Source organism: Castor canadensis, chromosome 8 (assembly GCF_047511655.1).
Source record: "Castor canadensis chromosome 8, mCasCan1.hap1v2, whole genome shotgun sequence".
NCBI classification, from domain to species: domain Eukaryota; kingdom Metazoa; phylum Chordata; class Mammalia; order Rodentia; family Castoridae; genus Castor; species Castor canadensis.
This window is the reverse complement of record NC_133393.1, coordinates 13,994,385-14,004,131: the sequence shown is the minus strand read 5'-3', so window position 1 is coordinate 14,004,131 and position 9,747 is coordinate 13,994,385. Positions and strand designations below refer to the sequence as shown.

At 51.5% G+C, this 9,747-nt stretch overlaps 1 protein-coding gene across 1 annotated transcript in view; it reads left to right on the top strand.

Annotated features, from left to right (window-relative positions):
• Window positions 1-664: 664 nt before the first annotated feature.
• Window positions 665-9,747, top strand: part of Ptk7 (protein tyrosine kinase 7 (inactive)) — a 61,304-nt gene continuing 52,221 nt past the window's right edge. Inside the window, exon 1 of the mRNA XM_020157240.2 lies at window positions 665-881. Within this exon, the coding sequence (XP_020012829.1) occupies window positions 803-881 (79 nt within the window). The 5' untranslated portion in view covers window positions 665-802. The remainder of the gene's footprint in view (window positions 882-9,747) is intronic.

Sequence of the window (9,747 nt, the reverse complement as noted above, 5' to 3'; positions counted from 1 at the left end):
TGGCCATGCCCTGACACAGCCCAGACTGCCTGGAGATGGACTTGGGATGAATTTGTCTGTTTAATAGCCTGTGCCCTGGCTTTCAGAGCCCAGTGTATTTCTACCTTTGGGTTCAGATTGGTCCAGAGCCAAGCCAGACCCCAGCCATGCACTCCTCCCCACCTCCTCCTGCTACATCTCACCCTGAGCTCCACAATGTCTCCAGGTTACCCTACATGTGGACACCAAGGACACCCTGCTGGTCTGGGTCTCCGTCAGGATTTTTGGGTTGCTTTTCTCTTCCCATTTGGAGAATTCTGGGCAAACTGTTGGTCGGAACCTCCAGATAGGCCCAGAACTTACTCCCTTCTTCAGGGGTCAAGGAATCACAAGCGCCACTTTGGTTCTTCTAAATCCCTGTAGACAAACTAGGCAGTGGGTACAGGGTAAACTTTCCCATCTCGCCCAGGTCCCTCGCACACGCCTGAACTTTCCTCCCTCTGTCCCCCATCCTTCCTTAGATCCCTCCCCCCAACTGCGAGCTCCTCCCCATCGTAGCGGGGAGGGGGCGTCGAGGGGGCGGGACGCCGTGCGGCGGCTGGAGAGGAGGGGTCGTCGTTGGGCGGGGCTTGGCGCCTGCGGCGGCGCGCGAGGACTCGGAGGTACCGGGCGCGCGCGGCTCCAGCTCCGGACGCCTCGGGCTCGGGCTGCGGCTGCTGCAGCGGCGCCCGCGCTCCGGTGCGTCGGCCTCCTGGGCCCGCCACGGAGCGCAGTCCGCGCGCCCGCCGTGCGCCCTCCACCCACTTTCCCTGATCCCGTGGCAATGGGAGCTGCGCGGGGATCCGGGGCCAGCCCCCGCCCGCTGCCTCTGCTCAGCGTCCTGCTGCTGCCGCTGCTGGGCGGTGAGTCCCGGCGAGCCGGGGGAGCTGGGCTTGGCAAGAGCGGGGGTCCCGAGGGCAATGGGGGTTCTGGGGAGGTGGGTTGGGCGGTTGGAGCGGGGGCAGAAATCCTTGGAGTGGGGGCGAGGCTCGCTGGGGGTGAGAGGTCTGGGTGGAAGGACGCAGAGAGGCTGGGGGCCGGGAGGCTGGCGAAGCCCCCGCGCACTCGGTTGGGGTCCCTCTCCCATCCCGCCGGCGGGGACGCGTTTCCAGCCTCCAGAGTTTTTCCCGGCCGGACCCGAGAGTTTGTTCCAGAACTGCCGGGAGTTGCCGCCTCCCGAGCCCTGGTGGGGAGTTTCTTTTCGGGGAGAAATGACCCCCCCACGCCCGTGAGAGGTGCGGTTGGTGGCTGGCGGCGGGGCGACGGAGTGGCCCCGGTGGGCTCAGCCCAGGTGACGGAGGCCGGCCTAGGGCCGGATCCCCACCGACCTGCGGCGCGCAGAGCGCGCAGCTTTGTTACCTACGGCGGCCCGAAGCTCTCCGTCCCCTCCCGCAAGTTCCTGGGCAAAGCTGGGACCCCAGATGGCGGTGCCGGTTAGGGCCGAAGAAGGGAAGAATTAGGGGCTGCCTCATCTCCTCCAGCTCCTGGGCCGGAGCCCTGAGCCCATTCCGTGCCAGGGTCGAATCCCGGCAGCAGAGGGTCCCAGGCTGTCGCGGTGATTAATGTGTGAAGGCCGCTGCCAAAATCGGGCATGGCCGGCCTGCCAAGGTGCGGACGGGGTTTGTTCTGCTCCTTCCTGGATTTCCATCCTGTCTGTCCTCACGGAGTAAAGAAAATCTCTAAAAATCTCAAAAAAGGAGCACACTCTGGCTTTCTTGGAGGGCCTCAGCGTTTTGACGAGGGTGTGGCCCGCATCTCCAGGGCAAACAGGACCCCCTTTTTCTCCCTCCCCCCACTCCCCCGCAGCTTTTATTTCCTGACTCGATCACACCTGAGTGTCACCTCTGTGGTGTGGAAGTGCTTTACAGGAAATCGCCCAGCTACCCCAAAGCCCTCCCCAGCTTCCAAAACAAAATCTTCCATGGTGGTGGTCCTGAAGGCAGCCCTCTTTTGGCGCACTCTGTGCCCAGGGGACCTGTCCTGGCTTATCATTCTCCTCCTCCTTTGGAGAGTGGTTTGGAGAGCGAGGAGGGCAGGTAGCGAATTGCCTTTTCTGTAATCCTCCTGACCTGGCAGCTGTTGAGGGAATTGGGGGCTGGTCGAATGAACATCTCCCCTACCCTCAGTTGTAAAAGGTGAGGTGAATGTAACCCAGGAAAAGAACCTCCCCGGGGCATTACTAGGAGTTGTTTCTGGAATTGCCTTGTATTTCTTGTGATGTGTGTGGTGTTTATTGCTCATGGCAGAGTCTACATCTGCTCCCAGAGGAAGTATGGAAGTTTTTTTTTTTTGCAGGGCCAGGATGGAGCCTCAGCCATATGGGCGGGTAGCCTGAGAGCACAGGCCTCCTGGGTTGCCTGGTTGGGTTTTGCTGTGTGGCTCTGCCCAGTGTGGCTGCCTTTGCTGCTGATGCTGCTGTTTAGAGTTCTGAAATCAAGGGGAGATTCTGGTGGAGACACTCTTGCTCAACAATGCTAAATTCCTAAATTCCTTCCATGAGAAATGACTCTGATGTTAATCCAGTGATGGTTGTTGTGTGTGTGGGGGGGTGGGGGTTTGTGAGGGGGAAGTTAGGGCAGGCTGAGGGCTTGGGACAGGAGGTCTGGAATCTCCTCTGGGGGCTGGGGGGATGTCTCAGTGCTCAACAAAGGAACATTTTAATGAGAGCCTTAAATCAGTTCCACCAAATGTGCCTCGGTGTGGAACCTGTCCATGTGCTGTAAACAATTTCAGACGAGGCTGAGGCGCCTGCTGTCTTGTAGTGAAATCCCTTGACTCTGCCCACCCCAGACGCATGACTTCAGGGGGCAACGATTTTTTAATAGATCACAGTACATTTTTCCATCTCATTGTTTAACTGTGTCATTAACTGGAGTCTAAGACCTCACTGTTAATAAGATTGGAGTTAGGGACCTCCTAATCTCCTGGCCAGGTTTGTGGATTAGACCATTTTGAAATTCAGGTAATTAAGCTGTAAATGGCTGAGTTACTTTCCAAACTTGGAGATCCCTGGTGTGATAAATACATCTGAGGAGGGAGAGGAGAAGAAGAAAGAGAAGAAGGCTTGACATTTGAAACCTTGGATCTTTTGTGTGTGTGTGTGTGTGTGTGTGTGTGTGTGTGTGTGTGTGTGTGTGTGTATGTGATTGGGATTTGAACTCAGGGCCTCATGCTTGCTAGGCAGGCACTTTACCACTTGAGACACTCTGCCAGCCCTGTTTTTTTGTGTTGGATATTTTTTCTTTCTTTCTTTCTTTCTTTTTTTTTTTGTGGTACTGGTGCTTAAACTCAGGGCCTATATCTCCAGCCACTCCACCAGCCCTTTTTTTGTGATGGGTTTTTCAAGATATGGTCTCATGAACTATTTGCCCGGGGTGGCTTCGAACCATGATCCTCCTGATCTCTGCCTCCTGAGTAGCTAGGATTACAGGCGTGAGCCACTGACACCCTATCGAAACCTGGGATTCTTAACACCAACTACTTGGTAAGTTGTGGTCACTGTCCATCCCCATTCCCCTCCCTGGGATCTTTTCTCCAGGTTCTTGTTGCTTTGGGGGAAATTGAGCTGTCACATACTGGGATATGCTATCCTGCAGATTCCCCAAGGCTCTGCAGCCTGTAAATCAGGCTTGGGGTTAGCTTTTACCAGTGGTGGCTTTTCTCAGCTGTTGGGAAGCAGAGTGAGAAGACAGGGTGATCTTTCCATTACTTCCGGAGGATGTGGTCAGGCTCCTGGCTTTCAGAGCAGCTGGTGGATAGAGCTTAGGTTATGGGGATGAAATATTTGGCAGAGCCAACTCAAATTTGCCATGTGATGTGGACAGATTTCTTTCTTTCTTTCTTTCTTTCTTTTTTTTTTTTTGTGGTACTGGGGCTAGAACTCAGGCAGGGCCTTCACCAGCCCTGTTTTTGTGAAGGGTTTTCAAGATAGGGTCTCGTGACACTATTTGCTTGGGCTGGCTTTGAACTGTGATCCTTCTGATCTCTGCCTTCTGAGTAGCTAGGATTACAGGCGTGAGCCACTGGCGCCCAATGTGGGCAAATTTCCTGACCTGTCTGTGTACCTCCTCTGTAAAGGTGCTTTCTTCCTGGAGTCGTGCGGAGGAGAAACTGTAATGAAGTATAGAAAATTCCCTTTCTGGGTCTTTCTTTTCCTGTGGTGTGCTTCTAACATGCCTTTCTAGCTTTACAATCGTGGTCAACATTTCCCACTTGCTGGAACCCTCCACTCTAGTCACCTAGCCCATTTAACCCTGTGGCCCAGTCCCCCATCTGACTTTTGCCTAGTCTCTCTGCATCCTTCCAGAATCTGTCCTTTCTCTCCTGCCAGAAAGTAGACACCTGCTCATCTTGGGACACCTTCCATATTTTCACCTCACTTGGGTCTTACTGAAGGTCTTTCCCTGTAGAATTCACTACAGTACCTTTTTTATAGTGGGTCCTTTTCTAGGTTCATCAAAAAAAGGGAATGAAGCTTTTGAGTATGGTGTAATCACAGGTAAAGTTAAATTTCCCCTTTACATCCTGGGAGTCTTTTGTGCCCTGTCCAGCTTCTCTGGGGTGGGGTGGACCTGGTCCACTGTGACAGAATCAGGGGATCAGATTCTCCTCCCCTGTTTCCTGACTGTTTTCTTTTGTGGTATTTTTTTGAATTTTGATATGGCAGGGTTTCTGACTTTCTCTTAGAGAGTTCTGGGCATGGCCACTGCTGCTTATGAAGCTGACTTGTCTTGAAAGGCTATAGCTGAAAAACTGGTGCTGAGGTTCCAGCTGCAGTGAACTGTGTACAGGCCTAGATTTTCTGTAATTTTGCTACTTGATATAACATCCAAAGCCAAATGACATCAGCATTTCCTGAGAGTATGAATCAGAATCACAATTTGCATTTTTTTGAGACAGGGTCTCAATTTATAGCCCAAGCTGGCCTTGAACTCAAGATCCTCCTACCTCAGCTTCCTCAGTGCTGGGATTACAGTTAAACTCTACTATGCCTGGTTACAAGCTACATTTTTTTTTAACCCCCCCCTATGCTGGGGATTGAATCCAGTAACTTATACATACTGGGCAAGTGCTCTACCATGGAGCTACCTTCCCATCCCTACAGCCTGCACCTTAACAAGACCCCAAAGTTACAAAGTCCTGGGCTAGGTAGTCCTCTTTGTGTAGAAATCCAAGGTATTTGACTTTCCTGTGTAACAGTGTAACTTAGGGGCCTAGACTTTGCACAATATTTGAAGATTTGCTTTAAATCTTTAAATGTGTTCCTGTGAACACATTTAGGTGTGATGTGTACATTTAAAAATTGCCTCACTTTGGGTTTAATTTGAATTAGATTTTATCAAAAAATTTGCCTGTTGTAGAGTGTGCCTGCCTAGGAGGTTTGCAGTTTTAAGTGTGATGTTTAGTTACTTTCAGAGTCTTGGCTTAACCTAGAGGAGCGCGTGTCTCTTTTTATAAGGCGAGACATTGGAGAAATTGGTTTTTTAGGCAGAAGTTGGGTGGAAGGGCGGATGACTTTTCAGGAATACATTTGGCTCATTAAGGGAGGCTTGTCTGCTGGGCTTCAACAGTTGTCGCGTTGTTAGTGTTTGGAGCATTTCATATTGAGAATTAGGGGACTTGTGTGAGTTTGTGTTCAAGCCAGCACAGCTTCTGAGAGCCTCATCTGGGATGGAGGTTGGCTGGTTCAGGCTCTTAATATTTGAGCCAAGAGCAGCTTGGGGCCAGGGATTCAGTCTTTGGTGTTTTCCTGATGGAAGAAAGGGTCATTAAGCAGGGTTGGGTGTCCTTGGCCTGTGTCCCTCAACCTCCTTCTGCTCTTCCTAACCTCAGTCGCATGCCTCTCTGCTGCTGTGCCTCGGCATTGTCCCTGGCTAGAGCCACGTGGTGGGGCTACAGGATGGGGTCGTGGTTGCTGGCACAGAACATCACTTGCCCTGAAGTTGCTGCCTGCTCCTCTTCCTCCATTCCTGCTTTGGCACCATCCGCCTGGTCCTTTTTTCTGAGGATATGGAGGTTCTGCCTTTGTGACTGGGTTATAGGCTTGTCCAGAGGTTCCCTGAGTTCAGTTCTGAGTGCACAGTTCCGCCCTGCTGAGCCCCCTGGCGCTTTGGTGGAGCTGGCGGTGGTGGTGGTGGGGGGGGTAAGCTGCCATAGCTAATCAGTGGTTTGAGGAAGCCCTCTGTAGTATGTCACTTTTTCCATCCTCTTTTCTTCTCTGCACTTAGGCCATTTCCCTCCCAGTAATGCTGCACAAATAGCACTGGAGCAGGGAGGGTGCTTTGTTGAAAAGGCTGACACACACAGGCACCTTTGCATTGCCAAGCTGTGGGCTCCCTGTGTCTTAGGTGAGGTGTGCCTTAAATGGATGCATGGGTGAGTGTGGGGACACCTACCAGGTGCCCTGCAGAGCCCAGGCTCTTGTTGGAAGCTCAGACTCTTGATAAGCATCTGCTCTTGTGGTTTTAAGCATACATGTAACTTCTGAAAACTAGATCCTAAGTCATAGGGTAGGGAGTCTGAGACACATCTTAGGAAGGTGTAGATAGGTGTTTCCTAAAAATGTATGGGGGCTGTTGAGGGCTTGCCTTGCAAGTTTGAAGCCCTGAGTTCAAATCCCAGTATTGCAAAAAAAAAAAAAAAGGAAAGAGGGGAAAAAACCCCAAAACACATGGTGGGGAGGTATAGGAGTGTAGCAGGACAGCAGGTAACTTGAGGTACTAATTAAAATTTTAGCTTCCTAAGCCTTACTACAGACCAGCCCATCAAGATTGTTTGGGGGAGGGGCCAGGAAATGTCTTTTCTTCTTTATTAGGTATTTTTTGTTTTGAATCTGGTCCAGTCACATAGGTCACATTTCAAAAGGAAATTGCGTTTATAAAGAACCTCCTAGGAGATTCCTACTTACATTCCAATTTGAGAGCCGGCATGTAGTGGGAAGGAGGATTGGTCAGTCTGTAGTGGGGGGCAGTGATGAGAAAGAGGGTGCTGTTGACATTGATGGACTAGGAGGAGTCCATTCAAAGTGTTTAGGTGTCTTCTGTGGGCGAAGCTGTCTGAGGAGCGGTGGAAGCCTGGAAGGAGATAAGATGGACAGATGTGAATCAGATGAAATATAATGAAACATACCATTTGGTTAGGTGCTAAGTAGAATAGAAGAACATTCCAGAATGTGTGGGACAGTAAGTCTGAGAGCAAATGGGGAGTGGGAGGATTTCAGAGAGGAGAAAGGAGCTGACATTGCTAAGTAGCTGTAGGCAGTGGTCACTGCTTCAGGATGACATCAGAGCATGGGATGGAATCTGAGAACTCTTCTGCTGTCACCCGGCATCCATGCGTGGTAAAGTAGGGAAAGAGCTATCTGTCTTTCGTCCTGCAATACCTGTTTTTCTGTATTCTGGTCCTGGTTTAATTGCTGGGCAACCACCTGGCCCAGAGCTGGGTAATTAACCTTTTTGAGCCTGTTTCATCTGCTCAGTGCAAATGGTACTGATCCCTGCCTGTAGGGGCTCAGCAGAGTCCCTCTTGACTGGCAGCTTTTAGAGATTGATTCCTCATTCAAAACCACAGGTTTTCTTTTTCTTTTCTTTTTTTTTTTGTGTGGTGTCGGGGATGGAACCCAAGGCCGTGCTCATGCGGGACAAATGCTCTACCTCTATGCTGTACCCCCAGCCCAAGGACACAGGTTTGCTAAATGGGTCTCAGTATCCAGCTGTAGCTTAGAAATGTGGGCACAGCTACTCTCCCTCTCTCCAGCCAGTAGCAGATTGTCCTAAGGGGGTCGGTGCTGGTTCAAGGCCACCATCTGCCTCCACATTCTGAGGTTTTTCCAGGCAGCGGATTTTACTGTGCTTCCTGTTGTCTGGGCAGACGCTTACAATACCCAAGGAAAGTGCTTCTATCATCGATGATGGCCTGGCTGGGAGGATTTCCCCAGTCAGCGGGCTCTGTGCAGCTTGTGGGAACTTCTAGCAGCACCACAGGGAGGTTTCGAGGCGCTTTGTGGTCAGGGATGGAGGGCTGTCTATAGGAGTGAGACTAGCATGCTTGTCCTCTCCCCCAGGAGACATACTGCCCCTTTGTGTCCCCTTCTTGGGAGTAGGGGTGGTGGTGAGGGAGGATGCAGAATGCTTGTCTACTTCTGTGCTGACTGGGGTGTCCCATTGCCAGCTCTACAGTACCTTTGTGTACATTAGAAATAGGTGGCTCTTGGCTGGGGGTGTCACTCAGTGGTAGGACACTTACCTAGCATGAGCAAGGCCCTGGGTTTGATTCCTAGTACTGCAAAGAAAAAGAAAAAAATGAATGAAAGGAAAGAAGAAATAGGTACCTCTTCCTCCAGGTGGATGTAAGGGCTCTGGCCTTTGGCTAGGGGAGCTCAGGCAGTATTTCAGTATTGGCACTTTGACCAGGCATCTTGAGCAGTGTACAACCTTTGTGTTCATAGCTGTCCTATTGGAACAAAGGCCTTGCAACTAATGGCCCTTTGTTTCTCAGCGGAGGGGCCAAAATGATTTTGGTGAGCTGATTCTGTGTGGCTCCACTGCAGTTCTCTTTCCTCCTGTGGTGGTGGGAGGGGCACTACTGCACACATCTATAATAGGAGAAGCGGGGTAGGGATGTGTGCACTGTAGTCACTCCACATGGTCTGTGGCTGCTGAGGTCTTGGCCTTTTTCTGGGCTTCTCTCCCGCCAGAGGATTTTGCTGCATGGCAGATGCAGGCTTCCGGCCTCCCGTGATACTGGTGCAGAAGGCTGGCTGAGTCTCCAGGGAAGAGGGGGCTGCTTGGAGCTTACTTCACATTTCATTATGGAACTTCGGGCCTCCCTCTCTCCAGGGTCCTCTCTCTCTGGGGATAGCAGGGTCTCCCAGGCCCCCAGGTAGAGTGTGTGGGCACTCCTGATACACAGGAATCTGTGAGAGTATCACCTCCAGCTCAAAGGTAGGTCCCAGGCCTTAAAGGGCTCCAGCTCTGGGGACCTTGGGGATGTCCACATCTCCCGAGCCTGGGAGGTACTGGGACACGAACTCAGACCTAGGAGGCTCAGAACCTATTCCCACATTTGCCCAAGCTGCTGTATGACCCTGGGCAAGTCGCATCCTCCTTTCCAGGCTTCAACTGTAGGACACAAGGCCCTGGAGAGCCTTGGCCATAGTGACCTTTGAGGTGATGCAGTGTGACACCTCCAGCTGTGTTTCTGCCACATGTCACAGGCTCTCCTCCTTGCCCTCAGTTTTGGGGAGAGACTTTCATCTGAGGGCTGTTTTACTCTCTCATGTGTAGGCACAGGTGCCTTTGGACCTGATCAACTGGTAACGTGGGTGTCAGGGTGTAATTCTCTGGGTGCAAAGGGGGGGGTGGACAGGTTTGGGTAGATTTTTGGGGAGGTTTAGGAAGGAATTATTTATTGGGTGAAAACCACTTTTCTCTGAGTCATAGAGGGTCGCAATGTGTACCCCCTTTTTTTGCACAGAAGGGAAAATGCCTGAAGAGAGCTTGGAGCTGGGAAGAGGGCTGGGTGTGCTTTGGAAGAGCCTTCTCTGTAATCACCCACACTGCACCCTGCTTTGTAATTTACAAAATGCTTCCACACATAATGACCCCGGACCCTGTCAACAAGGCTCAGAGGTAGACAGACAGGTGGGTTTTTTTGGGGGGAGGGGGTGTATTCCCCCCCAAATTCCTCAGTTTATCATCTGAGTCACAAAAGTATGATCCACTCAGCACC